The sequence below is a fragment of the Carassius gibelio genome, chromosome B16, assembly GCF_023724105.1.
Source record: "Carassius gibelio isolate Cgi1373 ecotype wild population from Czech Republic chromosome B16, carGib1.2-hapl.c, whole genome shotgun sequence".
NCBI classification, from domain to species: Eukaryota; Metazoa; Chordata; class Actinopteri; order Cypriniformes; family Cyprinidae; genus Carassius; species Carassius gibelio.
In genome coordinates, this window is record NC_068411.1 from 18,164,746 (window position 1) to 18,183,677 (window position 18,932).

An 18,932-nucleotide genomic window follows, 5' to 3' on the forward strand; every position below is an offset into this window, starting at 1 on the left:
CAACTTGATGTGCATCAGTGTTGCGCTACAAACGTGCAAAAGTGGATTTATGGTTGATAAATAATGTGTTGTTCATTTAAATGCTCTGTAATATTAGACGCACAATAAACTAGATTATTTACTCCTTTTTTGTTCAGTTGACTGTTAAAGACATACATGTAAGTGTAGTAGTGCCGCTAAATAGAGTTTATTGAAGATGAAGCACATATTTAAGACTTTAAACTTTTGCTGTTTTTGTTGTTGTTAGCATGACATTAAAAGCTGCGGTTAACCAGAATGACATAATGCACTTGGGGGAAATTTTGTCTGGAAATTACATTCTTAATGCGCATGCGCATGTACTCAGAAAGTACGTATATCAATGGAAGTGGGGTTTCGTTTTCAGATGCCACCAGAAGAGCTACTTTTCCTTGTGGTGGTGTTTATTATAACTAATTATAGATGGACAGCACGGATGTTATATCGTCTGGTAAGTTTCTAACTCATAGCCCACATCTCCTTTTGCCACATGTTGTGTTTAGTTAGTGTATTTTGGGAAAGTAAAGAATGTGACAACAAGGAAGCGCAAAAAACAGTATTGCTGTCAATCAAACTGTTGTTTTCAGTAGTAAGCTAAAGCAAATACAGAGTGAATGATTAAAACAGTTGAAAACCTTCAGTTGTTTTAATGCCACAACCCTCCTTAAAGCAAATTCTTTCAATTTCAATTTCAACTGATTTCGATTGATAATTCTAGATTTTGAACACAAATTATGACTTTTAGATGTGGTAAATACGTTTTCTTCTATTTAAATACTACAAAATGCAGCAATTTTATTTTCTGAACAGTTTCTGAAAGTCACTGCCCCGCTTTATTTATCATGTTAAGATCAAGGCAACTGTGGATTAAAAATGTGTCCCAATTTATCAGTACAACTTTAAATGCATTTATTGGATGTGTTACATTCTGTCTCCTTTAAGGATCCTTGTGTTGTAAGCAGTCCTCTCGTTCTTTTCCTCAATAGATAAACAATTACAGCGCTATTTGGGCTCCCTAAGTAAGTGTATGACTGGGTATTTGGTTGAAAGGATGACCAGCTGTTTGTCCGGATCCCGCACAATCACGGCGTACGAAGCACAGGTTATCACATCCCAGCCCACAGACATGCAGAAAGCCTCCAGGCTGATGCAGATTGTCATTAAAAAAGGTCAAAGTGCATGCAGTTCGTTCCTCACATGCCTTGGGATTTGTGACCCGGTGTTGTATGAGAATGTTACTGGATTCCCAGGTTAGACAATTAATCAAAAATGAATGCTTAAAAAAAAAATTATATATATATATAAATTCATTCATTCATTCATTCATTCATTCATTTATTTATTTATTTATATTTGCCACTGTCTGAATTGTTTAATCATTACTTATTCTTCTATTTCTTTTCTGTCTCTTTTTTCTTTCATACATTTTCTATTATTCAGCACAATTTAAGGATGAGGACCATCAACATGTTGAGCAAATTCCTCTCTCAGGTAGATATTTTTGCATATTTTGCCTTACTGGTGATATATCTTGTCAATTTTTTTTTTTTTTTTTTGCTCTGTTATTTTAGAAAGTATTAGGAGTCTCCCCTGTTGAAAAATCCAGCATATGCTGGTTAGGTACACTTTGAAGCATGGCTGGTGGTCATGAGCTGGTTTAAGCTGGTCCTGAGCAGGATATATATGCTTAGGACCAACAAAATGACCAGCTAAGGACCAGTTTAAACCAAGTCAAACCAGCCATGCTTCAAAAAATATACCTTACCAGCATAAGCTGTTTTTTTTTCAGCAGGATCAGTAGATACATTATTTAGTGATTCTTGTTCAGTGGTTAATATACCACCTTACTTCCTGTTGTTGTCTCATTCTCGTTTGAAAGATTACATCACCCACTTAGTATTACAGGTATTGCTATGAAAAAAAACGCATGCTCTACTTCTCAAAAGTATGCATGACTAAGAGCCTTCTTTTGCTGTCCCACATCCCTTTGATGAAATGTGTAAAGTTGTTGGCTCATATTGATGTCGTTTGTTTTTTGTCTTCTCTTTTCAGAAAAATTGCAATTTACACCTTGTATTATAAACATACAAAACTCTTCCCTGAACAACTGTATTATTGGGAACAACAATCGCCAATGCATTACCTGTGACCAGCATTCTTTGCTCGCTCAGAATGATGCAAGCGATGGTAAGTGTCTGTGCAGCAGGAAATATAGGTCAAATTCTTTTAGGGTTTTATGTATATGCATGAACAGTTTATTATATTTTATACATTTAAATAAAATGGAAATTTAACCTATATAACTATTTAATACTATTTTTTTAATTAAATTAGTTTAGTTTCTGTCCCGTGTTTTAGAATAACAGTGTAATTAAGACAATAGCAGGCTTTCTATAGATCTTAAACTGGAGCAAAAAGTCTTAAAAGTTGCAAACAAACAAATGAATAAATAAATCTTCCTCAGTAAATTTCTTGTTTTTCAAAACAAATATCTAAACATCATCTTATATTAAGATACATTTACTTTTTATTAAGATACATTTACTTGATATGCAAACTGAGCACATGAAGCCTTGTCTTCTGATCAGTTGAAGAAAATAACATTAATTATTTCTTGGCAAAATGGCAAAATCAAACATCTGTCAACAGGGAATGAAAATCTAATTTAGTTTGTCTGAATTAAGTAAATTTTTCTGAGCCCATTGCCAGATATTTGATCAAAACCCACTTCATTTTCAAATTTTCTCAGAAAACAAAGCTTCCTGTTTTATGTCATTCTGCTGTAAATGTATCTTCATTTATTAATATTTAGACATTTACAGTTTCAAAATTAGGCAAAATACCTATTTATATATTGCTTTTTTACAATGTGATCAGAAGGTACAGTGAAGGTTATATATTTTAATGGTTGGGAGGTATTCAACTTCTATTTCTATTTCTTCTATTGAAAAATGGACTTTTAAAAGTCTTTAAATTTACCTTTACAAAACCTGCAGAAACCCTTAACAGGGTATTATAAAAATGATTGTATATATAAATAATAATAATACAGAAACGTTTCATTCATTTTTTTATTTTTTCAGAAACAGTGAATGAAATGCAAGATATTCAGAGCAGAGATCAACTGATCCCAGTGAAAGACACAATAAGTGTCAACAGCGTTCACATGGAGCAATCCAACATAGAGTATGCTATTATTGGTGACCATAACAGTATGACAGTCACTGAGAGCTTGGAGGCTGAGGAGGATACGGAGATTGAGCCAGAAGTGATTGGTTAAAAGATGTGAAAAAGCCTGGCAGGAGAGCAGACTCACAGTTTTGGAGAGTTGCAGATTGTCACCTTGCCTTACGGGGCCTGACCTATAACTGGGCGCTGAAAGCATAATATATGCTTTAAACTGACCAGTGTTTAGGTCCTCCGCAGCTGCTGCCAAACGCACTGAAACATTATCCTTTATTGCAGATTTTTCTAAACCTGTGTGCTTTGAGGTGGCTATAATATCGGATACTGCCTTGATTGTTACTGAACATGACTGCTACTGACTGTTTCTCATGTTTTAATGGGTACACCAGTATTTATTTGTTCAACAGAAATGTATGAAAGCAAACATGTTGACTGACATTGCAATCATCGCAAGTCTTTTATAAGCTTAAGCTTTCTGTAATGAAGTTATAAATATTGTTTACAGTCTTATGTCTTTCAGTAATATTTGTAAATGTAACTTATTATCTATTGATATTAATTGTGATAGATACTCCTGATGTTTCAATAAATATTCTGTGATAGCATCTCATGTATTCTTTTATTCTTTTTTTTTTTTGTGAATTTCTTATAATTTTATATATGTAAAGGTGATATGACATGTAAGGTACTGTACAGTCATTTTATTTATACTAAAGAAGGAGTGTATCTGTTGCATTTGTGATTCAAAATTAATATTTTGAAATTTTAAATTAAACCAATTCTCTCTCAGCTGGCGTAGCTGTCAAGACTAAAATATTACAAAATGTAATGTCTTTACTGTAAATAAGTACCAATTTGCATTGGTACTTATTGATTTATAAAGTTTTGCCAGTCTTAGTCTCTATGTACCTTTAGCTAGAACTAATGGTAAAACTGCTTTTAAATATGCTGCACCTTCAGATTGGAACTCTCTTCAAATAAAACTGTGGCTAAATCAGTTGCTGTCTTTCAGTAATTTTAGAGCATTTATGCAAACAATAGAAAATTATTTAATGATTTGCAAATGCTTCTAATGCTGTACTTTTATTGATAGTTTATTGTTGTTTGTTATGTGTATTTGTATAACTGGGCCACCTATCTTGGCCAGGACATTCCTGTAAAAGAGATTTTTAATATCAGTGAGGTCCTTTCCTGGTTAAATAAAGGCTTAATTAATATCTTCTCCAAATATGTATTTGATTCATAGCAGTGGAGAGAAATCACAGACATTGAAAGGAGCTCTGCAATCTAAATAAATGTCCTTTTTATGATATTTAATTCATAGCAGAGTACGTTCATTTAGACATGTATTTTTGTACATGTTCTGTGTTTTATATATATACACACACACACACACACACAAGTGTATATAAACCAGTCATAAGTACAGAGATATTTGTAGCAATAGCCAACATTACACTGTATGGGTCAAAATTATCTTTTTTTTTTATGTCAAAAATAATCAGGATATTAAGTAAAGATAATTTTCCATGAAGATACTTTTTAAATGTTCTACTGTAAATATATAAAAACTTAAGTTTTGTTTAGTAGATTGCTAATTTTGTTAATATTTTTTTCTCGGCCAAATACATAAACGGAAAGCTAATTTATTAATCTTTCAGACGGTGTATAAATCTTAAATAAATAAAAAACCCTTGTTATGACTGGTTTTGTAGTCCAGAGTCACGCACATATTTTATCCTTATCACATAAGGTCACGTGACATTTTTCTCACAATTACTCAAATACCCATAATGCTAAAAACTGTTTACATACGTCACTTCCTCTAACTGAAACTTGCGTTTTGCTGCCTGGTTCTTTATTTAACAAACACAAGCAATAACGTTAATGTTTTTGGTACTAATGCTGTGAATCTCGACGTAAGATTAAGCTGTAAAGCATAACACACACTCATTAATGAATTTATGAAACCCGGTTGCAGTCATTGAATTTCCCGCTGCGATGCTCGTTTGAGGCGGGCGGCTGTTTGCTGGAGTAACTTAACGTTAGTTGGCGAGTCTTAATAAGTGGATGCTAAAAATGCAAGTTACAGATATCGGGTCCAGAGAAGATGGGAAAATATGGATAAGGAAATCAGTCTCATCAAAATATGGGTAAGTTTGATATAACCAGCTCGGAGCCAACTGTTTTTTGCAATGATAAAAGATTCAGTTTTGCATTTAACGTCATGTGTTACCAGTGTCTTGGCCACTGTGGTCCGAAACGCGTCTGCTCGTCAAACCAAGACGGTTCGATTCCTGCATGTGGCTTTTGACACCACTGGAGAGTCGTTTCTTGCTGGTGATCATCACGGCAATATTTATGTGTTTGACATAAGCAGAAACAGGTAACGTTATATACTACATTTTTCCCTTTCCATCTTTTAATACTTGTTCAGTTCTGTTGCTTTACCACATATTCTCTTATGTCTCCTTTGACAGATTCAAGCTTGTCCAGAAAACAGGCCAAGCATGCACTGCTTTAGCGTTCAACTTAAGAAGAACCACAGAGTTCCTGGTTGCTCTGGCTGACTATTCCATTAAATGCTTTGACAAAGGTAAGACCCATTATTAGAGGTTTCTCATAAAGGCCTGCAAATGTTTAACTGTTCTTCTAAGAAGCCTAAACTCTTTTCCCCAGACACCAGACAGCTAGTGAGCTGGATGCGGGGTCACGAAGGTGCCATTTCTTCCTTGTCCATCCACAGTTCAGGAAGCTATGCCATCAGCACTTCCTCAGACACTGCGCAGCTCTGGAACCTTGATACCTTTCAGAGAAAGAGGAAGCTTAATGTTCGTCAGTCTGTTGGCATACAAAAGGTTAGACATCACTTCTCTGAACACAAGCATCATATTACAGTAACAACTTTGCGTCAGTCCCTTATTTTTTATTTTTTATATAGGTGTTCTTTCTTCCACATAGCAACACCATTCTCAGTTGCTTTAGTGACGACTCCATTTTTGCTTGGGAGAGTGACACTCTTTTTTGCAAGTATCAGCTGCCTGTTCCACAGGACGGGCCCAGAATAAACTACAGGACTTTTGCTGTTACACAGTAAGGCTGTCACACTTACGCTTATGATACACCGGGCAAATTTAAATCACAACCAATTTAAAGTATCCAGATAGAAGTTTGTTATCCATTCTCAATGGAAAAGTGCCCAAGCAACATTGCTCAAAAAAAAGTTGCCTGGATGAATTGCTCAAAAAGTTGTCCCGTGAATCATCGGCCTTAGACGGTAAATTTGCGATGCACCGACTAGGGTGTTGTAGGTAATAATTTAGTTTCTTTATAGAGATGGGAAAACACTTGCTGCAGCTGGACGCTCCAACTTGGTCCATTTGTGGTGTCTGGACAGTCAACAGCTTTTGAGAGTAATACAAATGCCTCCAAAAGTCAAATCAGTAAGATGTATGGATTTCCTCCCAGATAGTTTTGATGGCGGATCGAACCAGGTGCTGATCAGTAGTCTGCTAACCTAAAAAAGTTGTTATCATCCAGTTTATAGGTTTATTGTGGAAATAACTAATGCTGTAATATTCTCTTCTCAGATTCTTGGCGTTTTGAGTCAAGATGGCGTCATGCGCTTTATCAACATTCAGTCATGCAAGCAGATCTTTGAAATAGGGTCCCATGAGGATGCCATCACGTTGGCAGCCATTTGTCCTAAAGGCCACCATATTGTCGCTGTGATGGACAGCGGTGCTCTTAGAGTCTATGATGTACGAAGCCTCACCCCAGAAATCAGTAAGGTACATTTTTATTTATTGTCCTATTTTAAATAGATGCATTTCTTTTGAATAATCTATTATTTCTTGAGCACCAAATCGGCACATTAGATTGATTTATAAAAAATTACATTTAACATTACATTTTAACATTTATTAAAGTATAATACAGTAAAAACTGTAAAATTGTGGTAAAAAAAAATACAGCATTGTTGAGCATTAGAAACCTATTTTAAAAAAAATATTAAAATGATTTCCCAACCACTCACTTTTAAATATATTTTAGTACATGTATGTGTTATACGTATTTACTTTTTTAAAACTGTTTTGTGTGTGTAGCCTCCCCAGCCTTTGTTGAAACGGGTCACTAAAGGCAAAAGCAGTGAGGGATCAGGTTTGAAAATGAAGGTTTTTACTGGGGCAGGTCAACGTCCTGTGAAAACATCAGGACGCAGAATGCAATCCAAAGTTTTACCATCTGCTGTTTCAACACTGGATGACAAAGAGGTACTGTTCATATTCAAATTTATTCAATGCAATTTTATTTAATTACTTAATTTATTTGTGGGTTGGGTGGCTATGACATATATAACTTATGACCCAATCGTAATTGTATCTAATTAATCTGTTTTGTGTAGAATGATTTGCCTAATGGCCTTAACAAGAAAAGGCTACAAGCGTTACTAAGAGCATTTGGAGAATACCCAGCCAAATACAGGTAACGTAACAAATGTGTCATGCAGAAGCGATGATGTTTTGTTGTTTAATGTGAAGCTGTAGTCTGTGTCTCTGCTTTATTTGCGTGTGTGTTTTCTGGCAGGATGTTCATTTGGCGTTCTCTGTTGCATCTACCTGAGAACTAGTGATCGACCGATGTATCTGTTTACCGATATTTTTCCCGATATTTAAGCATTTTTCCATAATCGGGTATCGGTTTTGTAATATCGGATTCGCCGATTTACGGCGCCATCTTGTGGCCGTTTTGAGATTTCCGCCATTGCAGCCCGGGTGTCTGAGGAGATCAGTCAACAACAACTCAGTGCACAGGTAAATATATGTTCTACTTGGTTTGCTTTAATTAATCAACTTTATTTAACATAACAGACATGCACAAATGAGATCTGAGACATAAATTCCTGATATAGTTCATTTATGCAGCTTGTTTCTAAACAATTGAGACGAACTCATTGAGTCACGTAGTGTAATTCATCATGTCCTGCCCCAATAAAGACGTATCTTTACATGAATTAAATAAAACAGACAAGAATGAGTGCATGTTGAAAATAAAAGCGTTGAATTTAATTCTCTATCTGTTGTATTTGCTCACCATTAGTCTAGAAGAGAAAGTTTGTTCATATTGCTTAGCAACTGACGGATGATCTGGAGGCTTAAGCACGGCCACTGAATGAAACTTTTGACAAGATTATCTTGTTTAAACACCCTAGATTATATTTTAATTTACTACATAACAATTATTTCGCTAATACACATATAAATATAGCCTACCGCTTTGTGGAAATTAATTATTATCTCCATGCGCGATCGCGGTTGATTAAGTTATATATATATATATATATATATATATATATATATATATATATATATATATATATATATATATATATATATATATATATATATATATATATATATCAAACAGCACTTTGTCAGTTGGCATTTCATGATTTAACGTTAGATTAAATTTAGATCATAAAATGCCAACTGACAAGTGCTGTTTAACTTTACATAGTCTCAGGGAAAAAAGTTCGTTCATATTGCTCAGCACCTGGGTTGATGATCAGGAAGCCTCAAGCAATGCCACTGAATGAAACTTTTGACAAGATTATCTTGTTTAAACACCCTAGATTATATTATCATTTACTACATAACAATTATTTCGCTAATACACATATACATATACCGCTTTGTGGAAATTAATTATTTATTATCTCCATGCGCGATCGCGGTTGATTAAATTATAGTCAAACAGCACTTTGTCAGTTGGCATTTCATGATCTAACGTTAGATTGAATCTAGATCATAAAATGCCAACTGACAAGTGCTGTTTAATTTTATATAGTCTCGGGATAAAAGTTCGTTCATATTGCTCAGCACCTGACTGGGTTGATGATCAGGAAGCCTCAAGCACGGCCACTGCATGACATTTTTGAAGGAAGCAGGCTTACAGGGCAGAATGCTGAAAGACTCTGTTTTCTACACTAAAACCTAGTTCTGCTTAGCTGGGAGTAAATGGCTATGCACTCCTAAATAGCCCTCCCGCCCCCACCAATATGTTAGAATCATTTTAGTGCTTTATTTTTTTACCTGTTTTTATTTTTTTTTACCTCATCAAAGCTTTTATTTTAAAACAAAGACACTTAGTAACAGTGCGCTTACATTTTTTGGACTCAGACCCCTCTATTTATTTGTGTATAAATATAATGCTTTTTTTTTTTTGTATGCAAGGGGGGAGTGATTGTTATAAATAAAATGTTTTTTTCAGCTCATGTGTGTTGTAATAATTGTCAGAAACAGAAGTATAACAGTAAATAAATATCGGTTCTGCATATCGGTTATCGGGTACATAAACATACAAATAATCGGTATCGGTATCGGTTATAAAAAACCAATATCGGTCGATCACTACTGAGAACCATGCAGCTTTCAGCAGTCTGACTGACAAAGGCCTGCATTCAGCGTACATGTGCCTTCAGGAACGCTACCCCATCAAAAGCCACAAACTACAGAGAGGCCTGCAGAGGTGGACACCGCATCAATCAGTTGATTTAATTGTATACATACAGATTTGCCCACCATATTGTTGGTGTCAGTAACTTCAATTACATTTAAGTATATCTTTTCATTTCCAACCTGGCAGAGTGCTCTCTGCTCTTGCTCACTGGGCTGCCGTCTTTGGAGAGACTGATTATCTCCCTCTGCTGGCCTTCCCATTTGTCAAGCTGTTCGAGAACAATCCAATGATCTGCTTTGAAGTTGTGGCCACCATCATTGGTAGGTAGCACAGGACAGAGTAGTGTGGTGTTGGGTGATGTCCCACTGGCCTCTTTGGCAGTGATTCAACGATTCAGTCCACAGCTGAGAGACTTTGTGTCTTGAATTGTTCTTTTACAGTGAACTGGTGCCAGCACTGGTTTGAGTACTTTCCCAACCCTCCACTTAATGTGCTGAGTCTGGCTGAGAACGTTCTGGCCCATCATGATAAAGAGTTGCTTCAGCACTTTGTTGCCTGTGGCGTTACCTCACAGGTAAAAGACTTTAACATAAATGTTTACATGACATAGACTTTCAAAGAATTTAATCTTGAAGCCAAAGATAAATCAAACGCCCTAGACACTGTGCTTTTCCTCTCCAGCTGTATGCATGGCCTCTTCTGGAGACCCTGTTCTCTGAGGTTCTGATGAGAGAAGAGTGGCTGAAACTGTTTGACAATGTTTTCTCAAATCATCCCTCATTTCTTCTAATGGCTGTGGTGGCATATGTCACATGCTGCAGAGCACCACTGCTGCTTTGTACTGAAAGGAAGGACTTTGAGGTATTTTATGTTTTTTTTTTGCTCACTGGCTAATTTTAACTAATTTTATAAAGGAAATGTGGCTTATCAATTTATCATTTAGGGTTTCATTTGTTTTTATATAAATAATAATATAATAAAAAATAATGATTATATATATATAATATATACACACACACACACACACACATATATATATATATATATATATATATATAGATAGATAGATAGATAGATAGATAGATAGATATATATATATATATATATATATATATATATATATATATATATATATATATATATATATATATATATATATATATATATATATATATATATATACACATATATATATATATATATATATTAGGGGTGTAACGATACGCGTATTCGTATTGAACCGTTCGGTACGAGGCTTTCGGTTCGGTACGCGGTACGCATTATGTACCGAACGGTTCGTTGGACTAATTAATTAAATTTGGAAAATAAAAAAGGTGTGTGAAATATAATGTTATGCGTTCAACAAGGTAGCCCAATAACCCAAACGACGTAACAGCCAATGCCCCTGACACCCCCGAAGAAAAAAAAACACCAACTTATATGTTTATGTTAGGCTACTCAGTCAGGCGCTCGCTCACTCAGTACGCGCTGAAGGCTCGGTACGGAGCCCCGCACGTCACCTGTAGGAGAGAAAAAACATCAATCCGTGGCGACGGTTTTGCAATCCGTCCCCTCAGTTTATAAACCGTGCTCATGAATTAATAAACTGTTCACTCGGTTTAACAAATCGTACCCAGGATTAACAAACCGTGCCCACGAATTCCCAGTCCGTGCGTTTAGATAAACCGTACCCTCGGTTTTTGAATCCGTACCCACGAATTCATAATCCGTGCGCACGCTTTCGCAATCCGTTCCCTCGGAGTTGAAAACTGACACGCATTTTACACTTAACAGTGAAACATGCATCTAACTCCGGCAGGTGGGGTGAGGTGGGTGGAGCTTAGTATAATAAAATCACAAAAATAAGGCTTCATGTTAAGAAAGAATTGTACACAAGCATTTCCAAAACTGTCAAAGGTTATTTAAAAATAAAGCAATTCACAAATTATTTTATGACAAATATTTTTACTGTCTTGTACTCATTTATTTAGCCTACAAATTAAAATTATAAAAAATAACTTTATTTTTATTTGTATCATTATTATATATTATTAAACAGGTTATGCATAAGAATCTTTTATCCAAAATAACTTACAAAAGAGGAAAAAATTACTCCAGAGTCAGTCACAATGCCAGGTTTATTGCACAATAATAATCAAGTGCTATTATAGATTATCAGCAATTGAACAAGATTTTAATGCGCATCTTTCTTATTAAATCTTTGTATTCCACCTCGTACTACACTTGATAGAGAATCACTTAAGGCACTTTGCTGTAAACCTATTCCACATAATAATATTCAATAAAACTGTATGTTAACACGTAGGAGTTTGCTGCATGAATCCGTGAGTACGGTTTACAAATCCGAGGGAACGGATTGCGAAAGCGTGCGCACGGATTATGAATTCGTGGGTACGGATTCAAAAACCGAGGGTACGGTTTACAAAATCTAAGTGCACGGATTGGAAATTCGTGGGCACGATTTGTTAAATCGAGTGAACAGTTTATGAATTCGTGAGTACGGTTTATAAACTGAGGGGACGGATTGCAAAACCGTCGTCACGGATTGATTTTTTTTCTCCTACAGGTGACGTCCCGGGCTCCGTATACGGACATCACCGCAGCGAATGGTGCATTTACGTTATAGCCGCGGATATGAGACCTTACTCTGTAGTGGAAAACGCAGGTTTTAAGAACATGCTTAATGTAATTGAGCCCCATTACAATATTCCTTCACGAGCCCATTTCAGACAGACCGTAATTCCTGCTTTGTTCCAAAAAACATAAGCCCAAATAGAGAACTAATTGAGTAAAAACACACTAAATATAAAGAGTTATAGAGTTCCATATAAAAAGAGTTACATCTTTGTATTTGTTCATAACCACTACAACAATATTACATTTAATTTTTAAAAAAATTTTTATAAGGAGCTATTTTTGTTTTATACAGTATGCTGCTAAGAAAACACCATAGAAGATGGGTAAAGAATAGCTCCATCATTGTTCAATGTAAAAAAAACACATACTTTGTTAGTTTTAATAAATAAAACATTTTTTAAAAAATCAAGGAAATTTATCTGCCAATTTTTTCTTTTTGCTGTATCTAAAACGTACCGAACCGTACCGAACCGAACCGTGACATCAGTGTATTGAACCGAACCGAACCGTGAATTTTGTGAACCGTTACACCCCTAATATATATATATATATATATATATATTTTTTTTTTTTTTTAAATATGGTGTATTTTTTTTTTTATCTAACACTTTTATTCAGCAAGGGCGCACTGTATTAAACAAAAGTGACAGTAAGGAAATTTTTTGTAACAAGTATTTCAAATAAATGCTGTTCTTTTGAACTTTCTGTCCATCAAACAATCCTCAAAAATTTTTAATTATCATAAAAATATTAAAGCATTTTGAAACATTGATAATAATAGGAAATAATTTTTGAGCAACAAATCTACATAATTAGAATTATTTCTAAAGGACTGTGATTATGAACATCAGGCGGCTTTGCCGTATCAGGAATTAATTACGGTTTAAAATATAATAAAATAGAAAATGGTTATTAAATTTGTAACAATAATTTGCAATATTACAGATTTATGGTATTTTTTTATTAAATAAATGCAGCCTTGGTCAGCATAATATAATAATTTCAAAAACGTAAAAAAAAAAAAAAAATCTCCCAGACCCCTAAACCACCCGAATGGTTATGCATGTTTGTTTGTTTATTTATTATTATTATTAATATTAATAAATGCATAAATCAATTTCCATATTACATTAATTTCTTTCTTTTTTTCTTTTCCCATGTAGTTCTTTTTCCATCATCGGAATAGCTTGGACATCAGTGCTATGCTGAAGGAAGCCTATCGGTTGATGGACAGCACTCCTGCGGACATCCACCCAAGCTCTGCCCTTAGTGACTTTGAACCTTTGACACAGGGCCAGTACCCCATTTTTAACAAATACCCCACCTTCATAGTGGAGTACCAGTCTCAAGAACGTGAGAGGATCCGGCAACAAGAAGTGGAATATCTAAGGGAGAGGTGCAAACATTTATTCAATTGTAATACAAATATGAATGGAGTATTTCATACTCACTGCACATTTTCTTCTTATGTTTGTCTTTAAAGACAAGAGGTTCAGGAGCTGCACGCTGAAGCAGTCAGACAGCAGGCTGAGTTTGAGGCCTGGTACAAACAGCAAGAGCTGCTACTGCAAGGAGAAGAGCAACGTAGAAGGATCCTACAAGAAGAGGAAAGTAAACTTGCTCAGCAGAGAGCCAGGTGGGTCTCCCTCCATCTACCAGACTTCTTGCTATTGACCTTCAGTGTGTCAATGTTGCAGTTTCACACATGCTTACAGTTCACCTGACGTTACCTTCTCTGCTCAGATTGGCTGCTATGAAGCGTGAGTTGAAGGTGAAGGAGCTCAATCTGATTGATTCTTCTAGAAGACGTTTTCTTAAGCACCAGCAAGACCAGCGCAGAATCCAGCTCAATAGACTTGATGATGAGATCCAGAGAAAGGTACTTGTGTATTGTTGCTGTACTTTTGATTAGGTAAACCAATAATATTACATTTTGGTTCAAAAGTTTGAGGTTGGTAAGATTTTACATTTTTTGAATGAAGTCTCTTATGTTCATCAAGGCTACATTTACATGATCAGCAAAATATAAAAAAAATTGTATTGTGAAATATTATTCCAAATATTTTGCATATATATATTATATATATGCATATATTCCAAATTTTTGTATTTTTTTATACTTTAAAATTCAGTGTTGTGTTGTCAAAGCTGAATGTTCAGCCTCATTACTCCAGTCTTCAGTTTCACATGATCCCTCACAAATCTTTCTTAATATGCCGATTTGTTGCTTATGTAACATTTATTATGTTGAATATTTGTGCTGCTTAGTATTTTTATGAAAACTCTACCGCCAATTTAATGCATCCTTGCTGAATAAAGTTACATTTTCTTTCAAAACAAACAAAAAAAACTGACCTCAAACTTTTCAATAGTTGTACCGCTATGTTTCACAAATAGTAAATGTATTTATAAAGGTTTTTTGTTTTGTTTAGAATGGCAGGTAGGAGTTGTGTAAAGTTATTTTTTGCAGGTTCTTTACATTTTTGTTGTACTCAGATGGCGCTGCGAGATCAGGAGACGGCAACCGCTGTTCAAGATATAGAAGTGAGACAGATGGAACTGGATGCCCAGAGACAACTGTTTGAACAGGTTGGCCCCTATAAAAACTTGATATACTGTCTGTAATGTTGATGTACTAGGAGTGTCCAATCCTTCTCCTGGTTGGCTAACTTTATGCAGAGTTTAGCTCTAATCTGCCCAACTCACCTACCAGGAAGTGTCATGTAATCCTGAAGACCTTGATTAGCTGGTTTAGGTGTGTATAATTAGGGTTAGAGTTTAAATCTGCTGTAAGGTGGGCCTCCAAGAGCAGGATCCGACACTCCTGAGATAATTTCTAATCATTATGTTTTGGCTACTAGCAACTGGCCAAAGAGCAAGAGCGAGTGAGTCAAACAGTGAGAGCAGAAGTGGATACGAGGAGACACAGGGCTGAGATCGAAGATTCTACATTTCAGAACTTCATTCAGGGAAATGCAGATGTCAGCCAGACAAACAAGAAGGTAAGTCTCCCTACAATTTTCATGATTATCTTTGCCAGACATCTTACTCCACCCTGCTTCTGTTTCCTTTCTGTATTTCCTTTCTTTTTGCTTAACAGACTTGTGTGTTGCAGTTGAGTAAAGTATGGCCGACACTAATTTTGAAAGTTGAAACTATTTCAGAGGCTGGAAGAGTCTCTGGCAGAGGTGGGACAGCTGGAAGTGGATGCGGATTGGCAAGCCGAGGTGATCAAGCGACTGGCAAAAGCAAAGGAGAGACAGGCGAAGCAAAGAGAGCGACTTGTGAATCTCAGCAAACAAACGCGTGCTAAAGAGGAAGAAGTAGTCCAGCTTATGGTGGAAGTGGAAGGAAAGCAGGTGAGAATTCACGTTAAAAGCGCTGTCACATTATACAGTCTTGTTCAAAATAATAGCAGTACAATGTGACTAACCAGAATAATCAAGGTTTTTCGTATAATTTTTTATTGCTACGTGGCAAACAAGTTACCAGTAGGTTCAGTAGATTCTCAGAAAACAAATGAGACCCAGCATTCATGATATGCACGCTCTTAAGGCTGTGCAATTGGGCAATTAGTTGAATTAGTTGAAAGGGGTGTGTTCAAAAAAATAGCAGTGTGGCATTCAATCACTGAGGTCATCAATTTTGTGAAGAAACAGGTGTGAATCAGGTGACCCCTATTTAAGGATGAAGCCAACACTTGTTGAACATGCATTTGAAAGCTGAGGAAAATGGGTCGTTCAAGACATTGTTCAGAAGAACAGCGTACTTTGATTAAAAAGTTGATTAGAGAGGGGAAAACCTATAAAGAGGTGCAAAAAATGATAGGCTGTTCAGCTAAAATGATCTCCAATGCCTTAAAATGGAGAGCAAAACCAGAGAGACGTGGAAGAAAACGGAAGACAACCATCAAAATGGATAGAAGAATAACCAGAATGGCAAAGGCTCAGCCAATGATCACCTCCAGGATGATCAAAGACAGTCTGGAGTTACCTGTAAGTACTGTGACAGTTAGAAGACGTCTGTGTGAAGCTAATCTATTTTCAAGAATCCCCCGCAAAGTCCCTCTGTTAAAAAAAAGGCATGTGCAGAAGAGGTTACAATTTGCCAAAGAACACATCAACTGGCCTAAAGTGAAATGGAGGAACATTTTGTGGACTGATGAGAGTAAAATTGTTCTTTTTGGGTCCAAGGGCCACAGGCAGTTTGTGAGACGACCCCCAAACTCTGAATTCAAGCCACAGTACACAGTGAAGACAGTGAAGCATGGAGGTGCAAGCATCATGATATGGGCATGTTTCTCCTACTATGGTGTTGGGCCTATTTATCGCATACCAGGGATCATGGATCAGTTTGCATATGTTAAAATACTTGAAGAGGTCATGTTGCCCTATGCTGAAGAGGACATGCCCTTAAAATGGTTGTTTCAACAAGACAATGACCCAAAACACACTAGTAAACGGGCAAAGTCTTGGTTCCAAACCAACAAAATTAATGTTATGGAGTGGCCAGCCCAATCTCCAGACCTTAATCCAATTGAGAACTTGTGGGGTGATATCAAAAATGCTGTTTCTGAAGCAAAACCAAGAAATGTGAATGAATTGTGGAATGTTGTTAAAGAATCATGGAGTGGAATAACAGCTGAGAGGTGCCACAAGTTGGTTGACTCCATGCCACACAGATGTCAAGCAGTTTTAAAAAACTGTGGTCATACAACTAAATATTAGTTTAGTGATTCACAGGATTGCTAAATCCCAGAAAAAAAAATGTTTGTACAAAATAGTTTTGAGTTTGTACAGTCAAAGGTAGACACTGCTATTTTTTTGAACACACCCCTTTCAACTAATTGCCCAATTGCACAGCCTTAAGAGCGTGCATATCATGAATGCTGGGTCTTGTTTGTTTTCTGACAATCTACTGAACCTACTGGTAACTTGTTTGCCACGTAGCAATAAAAAATATACTAAAAACCTTGATTATTCTGGTTAGTCACATTGTACTGCTATTATTTTGAACAAGACTGTAACACAATATGTCCATCGCATATTCTCAGTACAGTAGTGATGTATGTTGCATAGCTGAAACAGAAGTCAAACCAAGCAGCTTTCTGTCAGTCATTGTGGCCAACTTAAACCTGTTGTGAAACTTTCACCCTCACACAAAGTTCCTAATGACAAAACTGAAAATGTGACTGCACCTTTAGTGTTTTGTTTGATGTATCAGGTAGACAAATTTCATTTGAAAATATAATTTCCTTTCAATACAACATGCAAAAGACCAATGACATTGTTTCGGTCCAAGTGGGATGATGTAGTAGCTAAGCAAGCTAAACTGGAGGAGGAAAGACGGGTGGACGCCCAGCGGAGGTCACTTATCTCTCAGGAAACAGAAGAGACTGAGAAACATGGCGAGCTGCAAAAGAATCGAGAGGATTCATTAAGTGAGTTAAGACAAACACTTCTCACAAAATGTAATAACGGATTTAATTGAAACATGAGTACAGTTTTAAAATGACTTCCTTGTAAGGATACATACAATCAGTTGAAAAGAGTCTATTAAACTTTACATGCTAACAGGAGGTAATCACATTATTTGTGTGTGTCTTTTTGTGTTTGTAGATCATCCAAAGAGACTCAGATCTCCCTGTTCTACGAGAGGCCTGCTGCAAAAGACCCAGAGTGAGACCACCAACATTTCCTTGATCAATCAGTCAGACGATTCTAATGGCTGTGAGTACTATTAATATAAACATTGAGTTTTACTTTCATAACCAAACATGGTTTAATGAAGCATGATAATGATTTAATGAAGTGATAAAATGTGCACTGCTGCTTCATAGTTTCTTTAGATCGTGGCCGAGGGGAGCTTGACTCTAAGGAAAGGGAGTTGATGCAGGAAATCAGAGAACTGAGGATAAAATTAGCTGCCAGAGCCAGAGCGACTGACTTCATCTCACCCTCAACCAGCTCTGTACACTCTCACTGACCGCCAACCAGTGTGCGTGGAACCAGCACATGTTAAAGAGGATCTGAAAGAAAAGCATTTTAGATCATCTGAGAAGTTTGCTTTACAAAGATGCTAATCTGGACATTGTTCATTGATTGCAGATTTATTCTGATGATAGTTTTAATATTTTGCAAATGTATTTTATTGTATTAATGTCTTCGTTTTTAAAAATGAAAAATGTCAATAAATTTTAATAAAAAATATGTAATATAACTTAAGAGTTTTAACCCTTTATTTACTTTTCATTACATTTTTATTGTTACATTACATGCATATAGAAAATAATTAGATGTAGTTTAATATAGTTATATATTTTTAAATGTTATTTATTCCTGTGACGGCAACACTACTGTTTTATTTCAGGAGTGTCACGTGATCATAAACCGTCATACAATTTTGAGGACACTTCGATAGTAAGATCAAAAGTACAGCATTTATTTGAAAAATACAAATCTTCTGTAACATATTTTTTACTGACACTTAATAAATCAAAGTATTATTAAAAAAAAATGTATACGCTATTTTACTGATATCCTTTTCTGATGTGTTTAAAAAAAAGAAAAGAAAAAAAAAACTAGCGTGTCCACAACGAGACTGCATTTTGG

General features: G+C 35.7%; 2 protein-coding genes across 2 annotated transcripts; both read left to right on the top strand.

The window, feature by feature from the left end:
- The first annotated feature begins 335 nt into the window (after positions 1–335).
- On the top strand, positions 336–4,432 carry LOC127974613 (uncharacterized). Its single transcript, XM_052578006.1, has 5 exons — positions 336–469; positions 1,005–1,268; positions 1,459–1,509; positions 2,071–2,205; positions 3,102–4,432. Exons 1-5 carry the CDS (start codon positions 442–444, stop codon positions 3,296–3,298), a joined length of 675 nt encoding a protein of 224 aa, XP_052433966.1. The 5' UTR covers positions 336–441; the 3' UTR covers positions 3,299–4,432.
- A 575-nt stretch (positions 4,433–5,007) lies between these two features.
- On the top strand, positions 5,008–18,540 carry tbc1d31 (TBC1 domain family, member 31). The gene is made up of 23 exons (XM_052577983.1): positions 5,008–5,357; positions 5,444–5,590; positions 5,685–5,800; positions 5,884–6,062; positions 6,146–6,297; positions 6,539–6,698; positions 6,795–6,995; positions 7,311–7,478; positions 7,610–7,689; positions 7,792–7,823; positions 9,618–9,732; positions 9,850–9,983; positions 10,104–10,237; positions 10,345–10,524; positions 13,485–13,717; positions 13,805–13,957; positions 14,065–14,200; positions 14,818–14,910; positions 15,183–15,323; positions 15,486–15,680; positions 17,623–17,761; positions 17,940–18,050; positions 18,161–18,540. The coding sequence occupies exons 1-23, from the start codon at positions 5,275–5,277 to the stop codon at positions 18,304–18,306; spliced, it is 3,228 nt and encodes a 1,075-aa protein (XP_052433943.1). The 5' UTR covers positions 5,008–5,274; the 3' UTR covers positions 18,307–18,540.
- The last annotated feature ends 392 nt before the right edge of the window (positions 18,541–18,932 follow it).